This window comes from Manacus vitellinus, unplaced genomic scaffold, assembly GCF_001715985.3.
Source record: "Manacus vitellinus isolate BGI_N305 unplaced genomic scaffold, ASM171598v3 scaffold_5_pilon, whole genome shotgun sequence".
Classification (NCBI taxonomy): domain Eukaryota; kingdom Metazoa; phylum Chordata; class Aves; order Passeriformes; family Pipridae; genus Manacus; species Manacus vitellinus.
In genome coordinates this window covers 13,614,684-13,635,936 of record NW_021940682.1, presented here as the reverse complement: position 1 = coordinate 13,635,936, position 21,253 = coordinate 13,614,684, and the positions used below count along the sequence as shown (strand labels likewise).

Here is a 21,253-nt window from a genome sequence, read left to right as displayed (position 1 = left end):
ACATAATTAACATTAGTCAACAGTCGGAAAGGTAGGGAAGCCCCAGAGGTTGGAGGAACAGTTAGCGGCGGCGAACTGCGTAACAAAATGGGTTTTGTTAGTGCTGGGCTCAAGCCCTTCCACCGCAAACACAAACGGAAAAGAATTAATCACAGGTAAGGCACAAATGGACCCTTCCGTTAGATTCTGGGAAAGCTGCCAAGCCTCCCTTTCAAAAGGCTCTTTATATCGTAGCTGTACATTGTATGTAAAAAGCTCAGATTCCCGGGCACAGTCTAATCCCTGGCTGAGAGCCCCAGAAAAGGGCAGGTGTCGCATCCACAGCGGTTTTTTACTGTAAATGAAGAAACGGCTCCTGCCTCTGGCAGGGAAACATTTTAGAAGGTAGAAAGAAGAGGGTAGGAAAAAAAAAATCACGCCTGAGTTAGTATGAAGATGAATCTGTGTTATGAAATCCCAAGATGGGGTTAACAGTCTGTTATTAACATGCCACTCAGTACCTGGCGTTCGCATCTCGCGCGGGGGATGCACGACGTACACGTGTGGATAACTTGCGTCCTGGTTACTCTGAACTGTTTAGACACAGAAGTACTACAAATGACAACAGGCAACGTTACGGATCACTGCAATTACTTGAGAACAGTGAAACCTGCCTTACAAAATCACTCCAAGTCCCAACCAAAAGATCAATCACCAAGTGCTGGCTGGGCACTAGCTGACACACACAAGGGCATTAGCCACTCCATGAAACCCATAAGCTGGCCCTTTAGCATCCTGGGATGTCTTCAGGGTTATTTTTAGTGCAAGTTTTGGTGTGTCTGTCTCCTCTGTGGAAAATCCACATTTTTCTTCAGCTGAAGTATTTTGGTCATCAGCCAAAATATTCCATTTTCAGGTGTTAATTTTAAAAAAAAAGGTAAAATATTATGTGGGAAACAAATTCCCTAATGAAACCTGTCATTACCATAAACCCTGAATTTTCTGTTGAAAAGCAGTTTATCAAGGAATTAAAATTTTGCCCAGCAAAGAGGAGTCTTTCCTGATCATCTCCAGGCAAGAGAAGCATGTGCAGCACTCTCCCAAGGGAGGGTTTTCCCCTGGGAGATGATTACGACACAGTACCTGCCCCAGTGTTGTGCGGGGCTCACCTCTCCTCTCTACCCATAGCCCTTGATGCAGAACAGGGCAGTCTGGCTTCATGCAACAAAACACAGCTTCACTCAAACCCATCTTAAACATTCATTTCAGCCCATCAGGAAGCAACAGAAGAAAAGGGGAATTTTCTAGTTCCTTCATCTTCCAGTGCCACTTTCTAGGTCACATGCAAACCTCGGGGGAACACTGATGTTTGCTGACCCTCATGCCCGGACTTTGTAGAACAGACACATGAGCTCAGTCTGTTGACATTCTCTGAGGAGACTCTTCCAACATTTGTTTTAGAGGAATCGAATCCAGAAAAACCACAGCAATAGAAAGACAGAATGCTCATCTCAAACTTCAGCTTCTGAACATCTTCCTGCAACACAACAGGCAGGTGTTTCAGTCTTTCCTGCTGCTTTCTGTCTGCTGGAGACAGAAACAGTAGTTACTGCATCTGTGAGAGAGGTTACATGGTGCTATTTCTGAAAAGATATATTAAAAAAACACCCCAAAACTTTACTTTCTAAGAGATTTTGGATTCCAAGTGGCTAAGTTACTACTGAAAGAGTACTTCAGCTTTTAAACTATATAGGCTAGGTTTCTCAAGATACCCACATGCCTGAATCCTTTCGGAATTTTAAAACTGGTTATTGTTCTGAATTGTTATTTGTTCTCAGTAACTGTCAACACCAGCCTGATGGCTGTTATTCAAACAGCCTGTGAACTCCTGCATGTTTCTTCAGCTGCCTATAGGTGCGTTTGTAGAGGCTGGAAAACTCTGCAGGAATTTTAAATTCTGAGGAAACATCTTTGCAAAGTAGTTTCCTGCACCCTTCAACAAGCCTGGCTGCACAGTGTGATCAACACCTCACTAATGGGCTAAATTTTGAAATAAACGATCTTGGCACTGACAGAAACGGACAGGAAGGATGAAGGGAAAGCTGCAGAATGCAAAAAAGGTATGGCAATGAAGGATCACTCCTATGACTTCTGAAGCTGATTTTGAATCTGCCAATACACTAGCAGGAATACTCGTCCTAAGCCAAGTTTTTCTGATGTGAAGCACCTTTAGGAGCTTCGGACAGTGCTTCAGCACATGTGCTCAATGAACATGTGGACTCATACATGCACCTCAGCGATGCATGCTGACAAAGGATCCAGTAAAATGGCAAATAGCTCCTTACCTGGAACTACCTTCCCCTTCCCTATTGGGGAAAGGGAAAAAGCTGTAAGAGAGATTATTTGGAATTAAAAATTCCATATTTTCTCAAAAATATAGGCCAAGGACAATCTGATGTAAATTACTGTAGGGAGAAAAAGCAGAGGACGAAACTGGCTCATAACCTCATACAACTGGCAATGGTGCTGGCTCATCTACATGGATGGAGCTGGGTGATTTGAATGACAATTCAAACTTAGGCAGAGCTCTGAAGTGGAAACCTAAAACCAAACTCCTCCAAAGGCAAGATATGTTTAACTTCCAAGGTTGTGGTTTTGAGTCTTTCTTTTGAGGTTGTGGAAATGTCAAGATCAAACTGAACAGCTTGACGATTTATGTATACAGAGGACAAAGAAACATCCCTGCACGTTCAACACATTATCCTCAAGAGAATATTCCGGCAAAACCAGAAGAGCTGACCTGTGAGCCTCACCTCAGGCACTACGAGCCCATAGATTTGGGTGCAGCCTCCACACAGCTCTTTCTAAAGCCTCTATTGGGCGGGGGGGCACTCCTCAAGCATTTCCACTCCTCAGGAAAATATGGTCCTCTGACGTGGGGCAGGAGGGCAATCCAGTTCAGAGCCAAGCTCAGGCAATGCAATCATCAACCTCAGCTGGAGGCAAAGGAGAGCTTTCACTAAGAAGTTTGAGGGAGGTTTCCCAGACCATGAAGAGCACAACACAGATACCAACAGGCAGGAATTCAGCTGCATCTTCCTATCCTTCTTCTGTAACAAGACCTCCAGCGTCATCTTAGCTCTGAGGGATTTGACTCTGCTCTACAGCGCAACTAAAGTTTAGCTCAAGGCTACTTGCTCCCAGAAGTGTCTCTCTGGCTTCTGCCTCACACAGCCCTCTCCAAACCACTTCTGGCAGGTTATGTTTGTGTCCTTGTCTGCCAAACAGATTCAATCCATCCCTAAATGGCAGCACGTTTCCTTCCCATCTGGTGTCCCAAAACTATCACCGTGTCATTGACATTTTTAGTGTCAGAGTTTTCCTGATTTAAGTTTTGCTTGGTCTTAGGAAAGTACCTTAAACCGAGCTCTCCATGTCTTCTCCACAGATGCTGCTTTCTCCACAGTACCCTGTATCTGGTCTCTGGTTTGGTAATGACCCAAGTTCACTGCATGACAGCAGGAACCACGGAGGGAGAGATTGCAGAGCAATTCTCTGCCTGTTCTCACAGCTCTGCCTCGCCAGCATGGAAATACTGCCACTTCTCCACTCCCCATGCAATTCTCAATGGTGCAGCCAATAAAGACATTTAAAGGGATTAAAGGAAATGACAAGAGCTCCATCCCACTGGAAGCCACCAGGAACTGGGTATCAAACCTTTGTTTGTGCTTTTGGAAGACTTCCTCCAGGGCTTTAGTGCAGCAGCAATCTGCAACCCATACACTATTCTCCCCCACTTAGTTTGCAGCTTGATAAAAGGCAATAAAACTAGGGACTTCAACTCAGCCAGTTTTGCCTGATTTGCCAATTTGTGTTGCTGTTCTGTGTTACAGCATCAGGACTTCTGCAAATTTTATTTTTATTTCTATTGTCAGCATCCTGGCATGTAGATGGGAATGGAATGCCACCCTGCCACCCTACAGGACACCAGCATCAGTGCTGGCTCGTGGCAGAGCTCCCACATAAACCCTCACATCTGTACCCTCTAGAAACAGGCATTTATAAGACAAAAGAGATTCCTCATATCTGACAGTGTTCTTGTAGGTATTGCTTTCTTTTTCTTTAATATTTTTATATCTATAGTATTTGGCCTTTTTTGCATGGCCTGAGAACCTGTAAGAACATTTTGTGCAACAGGGCAAAGTAGAAGGTGTGGGCAGAAGGTTTGCTTCCTACCCTGAGACCTGCCCTATGTTTCCATGCAATTTTGGGGGAGTTTCTCTGGCCAAATTACTCAAAACTATAAATTGCTGTCTGCCTTATCCAGGTCATCACAGCTTCTGAGGCTGGAACTGTCACTCTATGAGGCGCTGAAAATCTGCCTGTTTAATTACCTCAGTTTCCCTGTTGGTAAAGGGAGGATAAGATCTTCCATGTCTCAACTCATTAATATTAGCAAATTGTTCTGAGATTATGGGATATCTGGAACTATTTATAGGAACGCAAAATGCCATTTCTATTAGGTGCAAGTTGCCACGCAATTAAAATATACCGAGCATCACAATATGTAGCAAATGGGACATCTTGTTTTACATCAGCCAAGAACTGCTAAGTGGCTCTCTGCTTCCTAGTTGCTTATTTTATACTTTTTGCCCTGAAAAACTCATTAAGGAAATGTACTGGGCCAGACTGTGATGTTTAGCAAGAGTCATAATCTCTCTCAAAGTTTCCAGCCCACAGGGAAAAGGATGTCCATGTGGGCAAATCAAGCTACTCTCTCCACAGCTCTACAAAATGCAGAGCTTTACAGTTTGCTGTCGAAAGAGAGGGATGTGAACCACAGTTATGGCCCTTCTGCACCTCTTAGAGGAGGTTTCCATTCTGTGGGTATACATAAAGAACAATCTCTGCGCTCAGCCCTTCCAGAGAAGGGGAACAAAAGATCCTTTAAATCTCAGCTTTCCTCAGCTGCCTTCTATGGAGTGACCAGGGAGAACTTTTACTGGCTCATTCTCCTACAAATCAATTTATTTAGATTCCTTCCAAAAGGTTGCATAGAGTCTTTCCTCATTTCTGTCTGGGAGAGCTTTGTGAGAGGCCGTTTGGACAAGACTGCTGCAATAATTCATAACATTTGCAGACAATTTGTAAACCCTTACAGTGTCCCAGAATGATTAATTATTTTTTCTGAGACTATGAGACACTGTATGAGTGTGTGTTTGTGAACATGCATGAAGACGGGCAGTTCCCCCAGGCCCAGAGGCAGGAATAAAGATCAGCACAGATTTCTTCTTTGTCGTGTAGGGCTTTTTGTGATACTTCAGTTGTTTCGCCCCTCCATATTTTAGGTTTTAAGTGAACCCATAGCAGAAGGTAGCAGTCTTATTTCTTTCCAGGTCTCCTACAATAGACTCTGGAAGATCTAGTCTGATATGTACCAAAGGTATAATCCCATGTAAATAATTTATTCTAATGATGATCGCTGGCCTTGGCTTCAGTCACCCAAGAGAAAAGCAATTAAAATCACCCCTCATCCTAGATTACATGGCCTAAACTTAATCTCTGTGAAGTTTTCAATATGATCAGTTTTATATCAACTTTCAAACCAAACTGTATCTTGCTGGTAGTTTTTAGATGAACATACATTAACCCAAGTGAGTTCAGAACAAGAAAATCTACAAATCCTAGGATTTGGAATGATTTCCTAAAACCTATCTCAAATATTCTGCATAAATACCCATACAATACAAACTAATTGCAAAGGCAAAGCTTGTGGGAGCAAAAGTCAGAACAATGCTGAACAAATATTTGGGATTTGCTCAGGACTCTAGTCCAAGCCCTCTTTTGCAGCAAGATACAAGAAATACATCTGTGTAGGCCATCACTAGCTATACCAAGTCTGGAACCTTTTAGTATTGCATGCCTATAAGAGAACCTCCCCCCTTTTCCACATTATTTAGGGTATTGCTTCAGATGCTAAAAATTATTTGCTCTTTACTGTTACACATAGAGTTGGGTGAGAAATGTTACTTATTTTTCAGTTAAGAAGACCATACCAACATGTATTGTAGTGCATGAGGAAAAAGAAGAGCAATCAAATAATTTTGATGCTTTTCATCACTAAAATGATTTTCTGGGAGCAGTAAAGTTGACATGGCATTCTTTGGGAGTGACTGACTGTCAGGGGGACCAGTAAAGACACTATTGGTTATAAAAAGCTTTAAATTCTTCACTAGGTAAGACATTTTCCTCTCCTTGCCAGCCCCATGATCATCCCTTTTGCCATTATATTTACAAACCCAACAGTACCTCCCCCAAATGGTTTTGTTAGTCTGATTTGTCTGGCTAAGAAAACGTCAACTGAAAAAATAAATCTGAGGAGACTGCAAGAACAAACACTCACACAGAAGATTTAAGAAAATTATCTTGTTCTGTGCTTGTAGAAACCAGCCTCCCCACAAGTTTATGAGTCCAAATCCCACATGAAGGGAAGAGAAAGTCATGTGAGAGGTTAAAGAAATCCGAAGTAAACATGAATACTAGCTTTGTTGTATGGTCCTGTAAAACAAGCTGGATAAAGTCACTCTTTGGGTTGGTTTAGTTATCAACATCTCTTGCCATACTGCAGTGACCCTTTTGACTTTAATTTCACCACTATGCAACGGCTTCTGTTGTCTCTCCAGCTTATTGCTAACATCAGTATTAAGCTGTTCTAGCAGGAGAAGTGATTAGCTTGTGTGTTTATAACCCATGCTTCCACAGTGAAAAAACCAGAGATACATAACACAGATAATAATAATCGTGTGCAGTCTAAACAAGCTTTGGGAGAGCTGTGCAAAAATAATATTGCAAGCTTTTGTGTCTTACAGGATGGGAATAAGGCTGATTTCATTTAAAACGCACAATTTATCCTACCTTGCTGGCCTTCAGTATCTCAAACATCAGAGGTAACCCCTGTGTGATAAGCTCCTCCGTGTACTCTTCTTCCTGAATGGACTTGAATTCCTTTAGCAAGCACTGGATGAGGGGTCGTCTGTGCTGCTGGAAGGACGTGCGCAAAGACTCCAGCCACGTGTGGAGCGTCCAGGGAACACCTACGGACAGAGGACAGAGCTCATTCCCAGCTTCAGGAACGGACGTGCCCTTCTGCTTTTTTACCTTTACACATGTTTAGATTTTATGCCAAAACTGACAAATAACACTAGAGATCAAATTCCTATTTATCCCTAATTAAGAAGGCTGGCAGTTATCAGTACATCCCAGACCTAATGCACAGAGGCTTTCCTCCAAATGCTAAGAGAGGACTGTGGTCTCTCTGCTCATCTAGCCTCCAGCTTCTCTGCTGAGACTGCCAATTTGTGGTAATTGCTGTGGTGTTCTGTGTAGCAAAAGCCTTTTGGAAACTAGATTTACACTAGCTTATTTGTTTGAATGTGGCCCTGGAGAGCCATTAAATGGTAAAAAGCCCTGGTTTTGGTCACTACCCACCTGGATTCAAACTGGTGGTCTTCAGATTAAAACTTGCTTTAAGTGCTATCCCCTGTCCTCCCCTGATCCTTAGTATTTTCCCTAAACTGCATTGGGTGAGTTAAACAGATCAGCCTTTTTAAGTAGATTGTTCGTGACAGAATCACTCTCCAGGAAGTTAAAGGGAACTGCTCCCATGCACTGAGTGAGAAAGCACATGGAGCTAATGTACCTCTGCAGGCATGAGGCTGGACGTGACCTAGTTGCTGCTCTTGCAGAACGGAGTGGAAGGAAACACAAGCCTGGTGTTTGGCAATGAAAGGTTTTTCCTTCCATTTCAGAAAATGTTAAATGCCTGGAGAATACCCCCACCACTCTCTTGTTCATCTCCAGATCTTTGTCTGCTCAGCCCAACTGGCAAGCCCTGAACCCACGCCACATGTCCCCAGGGCTGGAGCACTGCACCAGGCAGAGGCACGCCAGGCAGTTGGGTCTCTCTGAACACAGATAAATGGGGATGGTAAACACACAGTCCAGATCCATTTCCCTCTGCACTACCCAGCCACCCTCCCCACAGGCAGAAGTGACTTCCCAGCAGGCTGGTATGATCAAGCCCCTCAGCGAGGGGCTGGCACACCATAGAGCCAGCACACCAAGGAGTCAGTTCCCTGCTCCTGCCTTTGGAGGCTCAGAAGTCTCAGAAAATGGAAGTTGTTTTAATGGTGGACTGCTTTACAGCAGAATGCAAAAGAGGAGCCGTAGGAGGTGGCCCACGGCAGCTGAACACTGTCCCAGAGCCTTCCCAATGCTCTGCCATGCAGCAGTACAGAAGGCTGCCCAGGGAAACCATTGTGTCCTGCAGAAAAGAGCCAGTGACCCCTGAACAGGCTGTGCTGTAGAGCTGAAATGGGTTGGGAACCTGTCAGATCTCCCATCATCATCTGCTTCCAAAAGAGGAGAAGAAGATGTGACTGCGGTCGGTTTAAGCAACAGCCCATCAAGAGTGTTTCTTATAGTGGTCCCTCCACAGGTGAGGATGAGAAAGGACAGCAGGACTGACCTATGCTCCGTATGTCAATGGTCACATCCACGTAGCCGTGCTCGGCACTGTGATACATGGCCTCCTTCAGGGCTTTCAGCTTGGCCTTGCTGTTGCGGCTGGCGCAGAGCGGAGCTGCTGCCGAGTCAGGCAAGTCTGTTCCCTCAGCCAGGATCTCCTCCAGTGACAGAATATCGCTCTTCTCCTTCTCTGGCTGAGCAAGCAGTTTACGAAAGACGTTCCTGTCAATCACAGCATGACAGAGAGAGGGAGAGAGGGCAAGAGAGGAGAGGAAGGGGAGTGCAGTGTTAGTGCCTAGGCTTTCGTTGCACTGGGTGTACTTGCTGTGATGTGGCAAGTTAGGACACCTATCAAGGAAATTACTCCAACTAATGGCAGAACCAGCTGAGAGCAGACCCGAGGCAAGCACAGCTCCTGCTAGCCCATCTGCACTGCCTGGGACACATCTGCAAGTCACTGCTGTCAGGACAGGAACCGTACAGATGTCGCATGAATGGCGGCATCTCATGGGAACAGAGACTTGTGAGCTAAACGTGATTCAAAACTTCTTCAACAATCAGGGAAGGCCAAGGTGCTTCTGGACAAGCTCTCAGGATTTCCACCACGGCAGGTACCTGAGAAGGGAGCTACCTGGAGCTACCAAAAGCACCACCACTTGATTAACACTCAAAGCAGTGTGGGAAAGCTAGAGCAGCTAGACATTCAACAAGGCCAGTCAGGGCAGGTTCAAGCACATCTGGGACTACTCTACAAAGCCACTGATCCAGCTGGGCCATCAAATAACAAAGCCCTCGGGTTCGTACCAGCATAACCTCATCAACCTCAACAGTGTTTCTCGTGGTTTTGCAGCCGTGAAAAGAGAAACTAGGCTGGCTCCCTGGAGCCCACCTCCCTGGTATTCTGATGTTCTCCCTGCATCTGCTTAAGACCCCAGCATGGTCTGTCCCAAACAAATTTAGGGCAGAGAGGGAAGGAGGAAGGCATGTGTGTGAATGGTATACAGGTAGGAATGTAAGAGCCAGAGTCTGTGACATGGACAGCCAGCAGCCAAGCCAAGGAGAGGCCCAGGTCCTCCTCGGGCATGTGGCTCTCATTCATGCTGGCTGAATGTGAGACTTCAATAACCAAATTGTCCTCTCTGTCCCAGGGATCCCTTGCAGGCTCCAGATGGGCAGTGTTGTGTGAACCCGCCCTGACGTGCTGTTAGCATGTTGTTAGACTGGCAGCTCATCTCTAAGCAAACAGACGGCAGGTACTGTCTCTAACCTGTATCTATGTTCCTCTGGATGGCTATAATCAGAAAAGTAGGAACGTGAAGATCATAATACTAATTCATTACACTGCAGTCAACTCCTGAGTGTTGCAAGATCATGCATGCCAGGTGCTCATGTCATTACTTTTTTTTTTTTTAAAATTTGCAGCATACATACAACATTAAGACACGCAGGACTTTACAGAAAACACAGATGCAGAAACTCTATTCAACAGAAATTAAGGCTGCAGCAGTACAGACACAATTCACACAAACCTGAGAAATATGTCAAGAAATTCAGAAGGAATGTCTTTGGCATTCCTTTCTGCTGTCATATCAGCTGCCATTTAACAACCACTGCATTGAACGCGCCACGAGGAGTCCCCTTTATTTTCTTTTTTTTACATCAGATATCAAAAAGCAGCTTGTACCACCAACTGGTTTAATTCACATGCTAACAGAAAGCCTTACATCTCTGCTCAGTTGGTGGCATGTTCAATTTGTTCATGCAGAAATTTCACCCGTCTGCTCAAACTGGATGCCCAGGCAAAAAATAAGCACTTGAACGATGCCACTAGACTTGTTCCCACTCTACCTGTGTCCATGTGCAGCAGCCTGACTGAAAGAGTTCATGTCACCTTGTGGATTCATGGAAATGCCATTCCTGTACATTGTTCCTATCATGGGGTCAGCTCCTCGCTCCAACAGCAAACTGACAAGTTCAAAATTTCCTGCAAGTCAAGAGGTACATTTTTACTTCTTTTAAAATCCAGTATTTGCTCACCTAAACCATAGATCCCAGCTGAGGAATTGTTACAGTGGGAGGAGAAAATCCTTACCAGCAGCTGCTGCCAACTGTAAAGGAGTTTCAGAGTAATTTTCCTCTCCATGCTCCAAGGAACCTTCTACCTTTGCTCCAGCATCCAGCAACAGCTAGAAAGAAAATTCACCATTTAGAGCAACTGGGGGTATCACAATCTTCAGAGTTCATGAACAGTGACAAATGAGAATCTAATGCTTCTTGTTATCTGAAACCAGATAAAATGGAGACACGTGACATGCAAATTCTGCCCATTGTTTCACAGAGACAAATTAATTCCTTTTTTCGCTCATTTTACGCTGCCGAACACCAGGAGCACTAGTGTCCAACTTCAGAGCCAAAAAAGTGTAACCCAGTGTTTTTGAGTGGGAAATGGGGTAAGGTCAGCGTTAGGAAGTAATGCACTGAAGATGGAAGAAAATTAGCCCGACAAGCATCCTTCCTTCATGGTCTTCTAGAAGCCCAGCACCATCCAAAAATGGATCAGATTTCAATTGCCTCCAGCTTTTATATAAAGATGGCCAAAAGAAAGGCAATTCTTAAGAACCAATTGCAGCAATAACTCCAAAAGCTCTGGTCTCCATTGGGGACACTTCCACAATAAATAACAAGAATGCTGTAAACAAAAGTGGTCAAGAAGAGCAGGATGGAGCCTGTGCTCCAGCCCCTCTTTTGGCCATTTCTGTCTTGAGGCCTTCACAGTTTTGGTGCTTCAGTAAGTGTGTCATAGACACAGCTATTTTGAAGAATAAACCTTCTCAACTTTTGAGATGCCAAAGCACAGAACCAGCATATCCCACACGACACCTCGATGGGGTAAGGAGAGCGAGGGCTTCTCCCCCTTTGGAGCAGCACAAGGGCTGTTGTCCACCTCTTTCCAACCAAGGCAGCGGGTTTGTGTTTGCTAGAATATTATAGCGTAAGAAAGTGCAATGAATGAATAAAACAAACATATAAAACAAGTGGTCAGGAAGGAGCACAAGGAGTTGTCAGACTTTCTTTGGTGCAACTTTGCTTTAAAATTGTCCTACTTAAGCCTCATATTGGTTAAGGTTTGATCACCATACTCACTACATAATAAGTCTATTATATATCAGTACACTCTTGAAGAAGCAGGAGTAACCAATATGAGTATGACAAGAGGATGCTGTTTTGAGATGGATGTAATTAGAACTGAAGAGGAGGGGAAAAAAAAAAAGAATGAGATGCAGGTAGGGAAATACAGTAATACCTGAACTACAGGAATATGTCCATGCAACACAGCAAATGTCAGAGCTGTCCAATGGCGGGTCTCAGGGTGGACGGATGGGTATTTATGAGCAGTACTGACAACCTACAAACAAATTAAAGTTATTTTTTTAAAGAGCTATATGTAACAAAATTCAACTTGCCTGAAAGCCAGGCATGTGAGGGAGTAAGTGAAATAGAAAACCTGGGAAAGGTGCTTTATAAAATGATTGGCTTCATATTTTTCCTGCAAAATTTTTCTCAATATTAAAACTGTTCATGCTGATTTGACAGCTTGAATTGAGTTCTTACCAAATGAAGTCTTTTACCAACTACTGTAGCTCCATCTAAACCACTGGCCACCAGATTCTTTTGCACAAGGGCAAAACATCCACAGCTGGTTACAACAGCACACACTGGGGAAGCAAGGATGGATCAGGACACTTACAGCTAAGGACCACTCCCACTGACTTCTCCAGACCATGTATCAACAGCCCCAGGCCTTGGGACTGCTCCAGGCCCAGCCAAATTTCTTTGCACTTAAATCAGTATGACTTTTGTCACTGCCATCATGAAGGACACATCACAAGCCCTACCCTGGAGCTTGCAGGCATCCTTCCAGACTCCTCCTCTCTCACCAAAGGAAAAAGAGATGTGAGAAGTAATGGGGCAGAGTGGCACTTCAGAAATGTTTAAAGAAAACTGCTTTTTACTGCCTTCTCCTGTCTGAGTTGAGTTAAAAGTGCAGGGTGGTGACAGTTAAAAGAGATGCAAACTATACCCTTAGAAAACAAAATGCTATTTTTCAGATTGCTCCTTCCATTTTCTATGCCTTAGTGCCTTGTGCTTCTAATGTAGACTTGAGGAAGATGAATAACCATTCTTTGCTTCAGTTTCTCTGTCTTAGAGATGGGGGTATTAATATTGATGAGGTTCACAGATATGGTAAAATCTAATGAACGTTTGCAATTCGAGACTGCACACTCAGATGGAGTGTGACACTAAAATTCAAAATCTTGTTATTGATCTTCAGAAGAGGACTAAAATGAGAGTAAAAGATGCACTGTCTCTCTGTTTCACCAGCCAGCTATGCTTTCACTACCTTGCCTGAAGTACCTTTATCCATACAGGGGAGCGGGACCAGGTATTAAATATTCGGTTCCATTAGCAGCTCACATTTCCAAGCACCACATGCAGTGTTTTGCCAAAAGCAGGCCCTCAGTCCCAAGGACAGGGATGAGGGAAAAATCTGAAGAGCCCATGCAGATCCCATAGCTTGCCAGAGGAGCGGATCTGCACCAGCACCTGGCTGTTATCGCCCAGATTTGTCAAGGAGAGACCTCGAAGGGCAACAGGAGGAGTGTGCTGGCCTCTGAACAAAGGCACAGGGCTTCTCAGGGTCTGGGTTTGCTCAGAAGGAAGAGGATCAAGCAGCTCCAGCCTTGGGGTTTAGGATGTGGAGTAAGAGCAGCAGAGGGTAAGGATGGGTAGGACCACGGTTTAGTGAATGCATCCAGCTCCTCCTCAAGCACATGTCCCCACCACTGTTCGGGGCAGTCCATGGAAAATGGCAAAGAAAATGAAGTCATTTTAACTCCTTTGCTCCTTTTTTTTCGTTTAGAGTTCTTTCCAGCCGACACGGTGTTTGCAAAAGACCTGTGGCTGACCAGGCTTTTAAGGTTGAGGTTTGCCGAGCAGCTACAGGTCCCACTGACTAGAGAGCAAACTGCAGCTTCTCAGCACATCTGGAAATAGAGTCCATTTTCGCTAAAGATGGGCAATCAAAAAGGGAGGTGCCTAGCATTTTAGGCTACTTTTGGAAACATATTTGCAAAGTGAAAGGGGGAAAATTATGCAGGCACCTGACAGAGTATTTATTTTTGTTCATGGTTGATTTGCCTTTTTTTTTGCCTTAATTGCCCAATTTGCACAGTTGGTTGTGGTGTGCACAAATCATCTTATAATTGCACGCCATAATTATTCACAGTTCTTGTCCCAAAGTGTTTTCATTTGATTTTAGAGCAAACACTCTACAGTAATGAATCGAGGAGGTTCACATTCCTCACTGGAGCTGTTCTCTCAGATGTCAGCAGTTTCAGGAAGACAAAACTGTTTAAATTAGCATTTGATTCAAGTCTGACAGATTACTGGAGCAATTGGGAGGACTGCTCCTAATGAAAACTCATCCTAGCTACCAAATAATGCCATCTCATGTCTGAGCCACAGACAGGGTTAAAGGAGAGCTCAGTCTCCATGCCCATTCAGTCTTTGGGCTCGCTAGGGGTTCAAACATTCAGTCATTGTCAGCTCTTGGTGGTGTGCTTGAATGTGGGGAACTGAAATCAGCAGCTGATTTCATGATAGTAACAACTATCAATCTCCTACAGGTGACATCCATTTCTACTTTCAAATTAGACTTCTCAAAAGTGCAAAATGTCTGTCTGAAGCAGTGACTACAATTTATCAGCTCGCTCAAGTCCAAACAGAACAGATGGAACATAGATAAGTGAAGCAGACAGCTTGATTTACTCATGACTTCAACAAATTGAAACTAGAATCATTAACAAATAATTCTTTCATGGATTTTCAAACGGCTCTTTTAAATGTACATACCTGCATTGCACAGAGTTGGACCACAATCTGTTCGGTGGACAGATTGTGTAAGTTTGTGATGTGCATTCATCAAAAAGACATTAATATTCTGGAAGCTTCAAGCTCCTCATCCAACAATTTTTAGCCCAAGGCACTTTGTAAAACAAAACAATGGAACCTACATCGCACCTGTGTGCTGGGGATGCTTACCTGGAACATCCCTATGCATAGAAATACTCGAGCTTTTGCAGGTTATCAGATGGGTGTTTCTTTTACCCTCTTCATTTAAACCCAGATGAGATTCAGGGAGTCCTTCCAATAGCATTAGAGCTGCGCTTCATGCTAGTGCTAATGCCCGTGTTCATTTGCAGTGTGCAAACACAACTAAATCAGTATTACCTGTGGGTTAACTCTGATGACTTGACCATTTCTATGCAGTGAATCCCAATGTTAACCTAATGCCATTTGATTTCACTATTCATTTCAAGTGGTCCCATCCAGGATAACACAGATTTATTTTCTTTTTAATTCTTGGGATTTTCGCTCTGCTAGAGTTTCAGGGGGTAGTTTAAGATGGAAACAAACAACAGAACAAAGATACAACCAACAAAAAGTCCTCACCTCAGCATTTAGATCTGCTCCAGCATCTAGCAGCATCTGCACCATAGCCTCATCACCCCTGACACAAGCATACATCAGTGGAGTCATGCCCTAGTTCATTTTTTGGAGTTAAAAAACAAAGGAATTGACAAATTTAACACAGAACTCTCTTTGATTTTTTAAAACAATTATTCAAGTATATATCATCAAGACTAACAATATGTATTTAATGAAAGCCATTACCTCTGTTACACACAGGCCTATCAGAGTAGGAAAAGCCAACCATTTTTGTAAAAATCTCCATTTTTGTTGTCACTTGCGTTGACTGCTTGTATTTTTCATATTACCTTCAATATGGTAAGTGGAACTAGGCGTGCCAGCCTCACTCCATCCTCATATACTAAACTGAGTATTTTTGTCTTTGGGGCCCCAGCAGAGAAATGTTTTCACCAAAGCAACTATTATTTCCACTGGTATTTTGAAAAGACAGTAATTCTACTCAGTTTTCTACAATCACAGTGTCATAAAATCTAACTTTTTAATTACTGAAAGAGCCTTGAAAACATCTCAAGTTTCTTTTAAGATAGGTTAGATTTGAGCACAGCTTTTTCAACAGGGATACTGTAAGGGGCTGGAAATGTCAAGGCTTTGTATAGCACTCTCTAGCAAACAAGGAATTAATTTTAAATGAAATGCCAGATAGCTTTGTTGCAAGTTGCTGGCTCTAGGAAAACAAGCCCCTTCTTGGAGAAAAAGTAGATTAAGTGACCCTTCTATACAGAATCACTGCAATGCAATTTGTATTAATCTGAAATACTTGCTATGGCTGATCACCGTCTCCCTTAAGGTAAGTACTGCTGTGGCTGTGGTAATGAATCCAGATGAAACCATGAAAAAAAAATCATTAAATCTACAGTAAATTGTAATAGCTGAAGCTGCTTATTAAATACAGTAGGGGGTGTTGACCAACAGCCACCAGTTGTTTTGCAGTAAATCTCCTGAAGCACACATATACGTCTGATGCATGTTTTTAGCCTATGCTTAGGTCCCCCAGTAAATCTGCAGTCAGATGACAGTCCCTTTGCTGTTTAACCTCAGTGCTGCTCTGAAGTGATTTTCAGAGAAACTGGAGGTACTCAGCCTGGCCAGATACAGATCCATGACAATGCTTTCCCTAACAGGAGCCCAGTACCACTATTTTTGCTGAATTACCCCACTTTTCCTGTCTGTATGCAGGGCTAAAGGTAGTGGGTTCTTATGTATGGAAGGGTTGCTCTTGTAGAGACAATATAAATTAAGGTTTGTCCCTGCAAGGTCCTTAGATCCTCCCTGAAACACACTGAGCATTTCCCAGGATCCAATCTGCAGTGTACTCATGGAAATGCAGAGTAAGGGAACAGGAAGGTATGGTACTTGGGGTCTCATACCATTATTAAGAAAAAACAAGTTCACCCCAGGCAAGGGAAGTTCTTGGGTGACTTGAAGTTACTTGCAAAGAGAATTTGAAATTACTTCAGCTACAGTCAATAGCAAAACATTTCCTTTGGCAGTCAACAAACACAACAGGAACAAACAGGACCATGAGAATTACAAAAAATTGTGTTTATGCCTTGAAACACAAGGATAGGATAGCAGTTTAAAATTAAATACATGTTCCTTCAACTATTTTTTCAATTTCTGTAAGTGGCATCATTCCATAATTAAGTCAAGTGTTCAGCACAAGGGGTCTAACCAGATCTGAAGAAAAAGAATTTGAAAACTGGGTGCCAGGGCTCCCCCCTGCAAGACACAGCGCATAGGGAGCCATGGTGAAGAATCCTGTGGCAACACCCAGAGCCAAGGGTCTGCCTGGGAACCACACAAGATATTTTGATCCTGATGATGCTGAAGAAGGACTTACAACTGACTAAAAGGGGCCCAGAATATCATGCTGCAGTATCAGGGTTTTAAAGAGTTAATGAGGTCTCTAACCTCCCCTTCCCTTGGACTGCTGTGCCTGCTGCTTTTGCCTCTGCCAGTCCCCCCAGGCTTGCCCAGCAGCTCAGCCTTTCGCTGCAGCACCATTCACCCTCCTCTCTTTGCATGTGGGAGGAATGGATTTTTAATGAGCTCATCATTAGTGTTCGAAGCACACACAGGAATATGGTAACAATGTGCACAATCAACACAAAGGGCATTGGCTTTCGGCAAAATACAAAATTACTGTCTTTCTTTCAGCTTTGTATCACTTATGACTCTGTCCTGCAAGATGTGGGACATCTGATCCAGCGAACCATTTAAGCACAGGCTTAACTTTCACCCAAATAGGATGTAAAAGCATGTGTTCAGAGTTCAACATATGATTAGGTACTCTGATGAACCAAGCCAGAGTGTTCCCAGTTTTCAGCCTGGAGGACAGAGGAAATATGCTCTGAAAAGTTTCCAGGTTGAGACTAACTTAAAATAATAATAATTTTAAAAAGTATAATGTATGAAGCTTGGAATGAGCTGTCTAAAACTGGGTTTTTTTGCGGGGAGTATTGCCCTGTTCTAAAGCTTTTCTCAGATGAATTCACAATATTGACTCAGACTGAACCTACTGAACAGAAATGCAACTCACATTCCTGGAACAGCATTCATCTCAGAAGACCTAAGTTCATGAACAGTCCGGCTCCTGTCCCAAGTGACCACCTCAGAGGTGGTAGCCACCTGGCTCCTGCCAAAGAGGATGCCACAGCTCTGGGAACATGCAGTGATGAACTATCATCAGGGGCACCAAAAAAGTCAGGGTGCTCTATTTCATAAGGAAACATGGCCTGACCTCAGTGAGCATCACAGTCCAGCAGATTGCTGCCAGGTAGCTGCAGAGGGCAGGTTTATCCCCAGACATAACCACCAGCCTCATTGGGATGTAGCTCCAGGGAAATTTAGGCTCTTCAACTGGTGGATGTTGGCCACAATGACCAATGGAGGGGTAACTGCTGAGATACTTTCACTCCTGCAAGGGCAGTTCAAACTGGGCTGAACTCAGTAAAAGAGTGCCAGCAACTGATCTACTGACAGGAGTTCTGTGGTGCACATGAAATGCATTGCAGATCCCGGAGCAGCATTCAGTGGAAGGATGTTCACCTCACAAAGCCCTGTCTCACACCACTGTTCATGGCATTGAAGCAATTTTAAGTATTCAGATCAACACTAAGCTCTCTTGGGATCTTCTGGCTTCACTCGACTCAGTTCAATGTTAAGGAGATTCCAGGGGTGCAGTTGCACTCATGCTGAGTTACCCCAGTACTGACAAATCAATACAACTCGAAATGACCCAACTTAACGCAGATGTTGACCTGTCAGAGCTTTAACTCAATGCAAAGTAATGCAGGAAAAGCATTAAGGTCCTATCTATGAATAGCTGAAAGCTGGGGCTCATTTTCTGTGATAAGCAGACAAAACTCCCACATTTCACAGTTACCTCTTTAAATTTCTATCCCGTTACCTGTTCACTCATGCTGTTAATCCCATCTGGCCCCAGCAAGGATATGGCTTGTTTAACCAGATCCGTTCGGCCACAGTTGAGCATCCGAAAGCCGAGGTCTTGCTTGAACTTCGCCTCAGTGGCAACTGCATCCAGCTTCCGAGACGCACAAAAACAGTCGTCGATTCTGTGGATGTGAGAAATAAACTCCCTCAGAGGACAATCAGAGGACAGACCTTGCTGTCCCCAGGAAAATAATACTTTGCCCTGTCTTTGAAGGATTTAGGTCATGCACACATCCTTTGACCTGTATGTGCGAGGGAAATGCTGAATGGAAAATGATAATGCAAGCTAATGGAGATTGCCCTTGGTCTCTCTTTCATGGGACAAGTTATACATTTCATTAAAAACTGGGCAAAAAAAGCACAGCTTGCACTTGATTTTGTTTCCCTGTTTAAGCAATGCACAATACATTCTCATAACAAGTTTTTCTTTCTCTGCATGGCAAGGTTATCCAGTTCCCCTGATCTCTGAAAACTTTCAGTGACTTCAGTAAGCTTTGAATTTACATCAAATGGATGTATAATCCATTTGTTGACAATACAACAAAGAGAAAATACTGTCACTCCAAACACCTACAGCATAGCTCCAGTAAGAGGGAAACCTTTTTGGAGCAGAAAGTGCTAAGTCACAGAATCCCAGACAGGCTGAGGTTGAGAGGGACCTCTGGAAGTCAGCTGGTTCAACTCCCCTACTTAAGCAGGGCCACATGTACATCAGACCACCGTGCAACTGGGGACAAGGCAATCTTGCCAGGTAATCGTGGCAAAACACTGCAAATCCTTGCTGGCTGTGTCTGACACATCAGATATCATTCTTTTAAGGTCTTATTCAAACTGTAAACTGATATCCATTCCAAATAAAAGAAGGCCTAAGAGTTATTTGGCCAAGATGTGAATCTACAGCTCCAGAGAGAGCCAGGCAATTCAAATCTAATGTTTATCCAACTTGGTTTCATCTTGTTAAAAGACAGGTTTGCTTTTCTTTCATGCTGAGGAGTGTCTGGAGCAGAGGGTGTAGTCCAAATCCACAGTGCTTTTGCTGTGAACTTGGATAAAGGACTGTTTGGAAAAACACTGCTTTCATTCTACAAAAATGCTAGGTCAGAAAATGAGGGGCTACTTATGAAGGAAAGCCAAAATAGAGATCAAAAGTGAAAAAGTCAAGCATACATCAAATATTTGTTTTCTATTTCATATTTTAAAAAAAGCAGCAAATCAAAAGAAAAATACAAACAGCACATCATTATAATTTAAATTTCTTCTTCAAAGTTCTTTATCAGAGCTTTATAAAATATATAACACTGCTTAATATTTAACAGCAGCATGTAACAAATATGCTGTTTATATAGAAGCAGTGGTATGTAGCAATAGCTACCACTTTTCCTCTTTCAACAGAGGAAGGAAAGTGAGATGGAAAATACAAAGTGTTTTGATCAAAGCTTGTGCAGGTTTGAAACTGGCATCTGAGCTCAGGCTTGCTCTCTGCTGTGCTGAGCCACAACCAGTCTGGAGGACAACAGATGTTTGTTGATGTTCATTCTATGTGTTCAGTTTGGGCTTTGACTGCTAAAAAGTTCATGTCCTAAGAATGCAAACAAGGTATGCTTGGAGTATCACTACTCAGGGGAACAAGGATGATGTTTCATCACAACAGTATGCTGCAAGATTAATGGACGACACTCAGTCACAATAAACGCACCGCAACAGCAATAGCAGATTCTGCACCAGTGACATGCCCACAAGAGAGAGGAAGAAAGCAATGCATAGCAAGGCTGGGGTTTCTGCAGTAGTTTCTGACCGAGTTTAAAGAAAAAGCAAAACCAGCACAGATATGCAGGGCTGAGCTCACTGACACTGAGATCCATGGGAGCAATTGAGGCTAAATACATTCACACCATATGGCTCATTTCTGACACAAGAGCTACAGCAACATTTGATGCTTGTTACCCTTATCCATGAGATGCTGGAAATCATCTGTGCCCTCCTTTAATGCATGGCAAAGATAAAGCATGCTCAGAAGTTAGGTGGTGGGGGTTTTGGTGCATGGAGAGAGAGTCTGGACCTTCCAGCTGCAGCTGGCCATTCCCAGATGACTCTGGGCTCTAAACACGATGGTTCCTCAGCAAAGTGGAAAGATCTAGATATTCTCTGCAGAGGTGTCTGTCACTATGAATCACTGCCTGTGTTAAGTCACTGCTTCATAATTTGTACTGAGGTATATAACCTACACTGAATAAAATGGGTCAAACCCAGTGCTGGCAGAAACAGAGTTTCACTGACGTCAGCCCAGCTCGGTGCATGAAATATGATAGCTGATGATCTCCTCTTTTAAAAAAACCCAGATTTTGACCTGGGTTGCACACCCACACAAGGAAGGAAAGACCAACATGGACCTATCTCACCTACCATGTATGGGATGCCCAGATCTCTACACTGGCATGGGTTCAAAAATTACTTGCTTCTTCACTGGGAACTCCTTCATGAATTGGCTCTGGTCTCCTACAAGCATGTCAGTTCACCTGCTTACTATAGTCAAGGAAGGAAACCCATGAATTCCTGATGATATTGAGTATCAGCGAATTAGTACTCTTTAATCAGCTGGGGGGGATAAATGTCTTGGTCCAAGGGCTCCAGGATGCTACAGCTGTAAAAACACTGCAACAATAACATGGATGCAGGAGTGCCTGGGCTGACAAAGTCCAATCTACACCAAGTACCACAAAACAAGAAACCACAACTTAGTACC

The 21,253-nt window shown here is 43.5% G+C and overlaps 1 protein-coding gene across 1 annotated transcript in view; it reads right to left on the bottom strand.

Moving 5' to 3' along the window:
* BTBD11 (BTB domain containing 11) overlaps positions 1–21,253 on the bottom strand; it is a 71,577-nt gene that overhangs the window by 16,109 nt on the left and 34,215 nt on the right. Inside the window, exons 4-10 of the mRNA XM_018080653.1 lie at positions 18,467–18,632; positions 15,019–15,108; positions 11,810–11,911; positions 10,598–10,691; positions 10,354–10,489; positions 8,507–8,727; positions 6,895–7,073 (exon numbers count right to left, since the gene is read on the bottom strand). Coding sequence (XP_017936142.1) covers positions 6,895–7,073; positions 8,507–8,727; positions 10,354–10,489; positions 10,598–10,691; positions 11,810–11,911; positions 15,019–15,108; positions 18,467–18,632 — 988 coding nt within the window. The remainder of the gene's footprint in view (positions 1–6,894; positions 7,074–8,506; positions 8,728–10,353; positions 10,490–10,597; positions 10,692–11,809; positions 11,912–15,018; positions 15,109–18,466; positions 18,633–21,253) is intronic.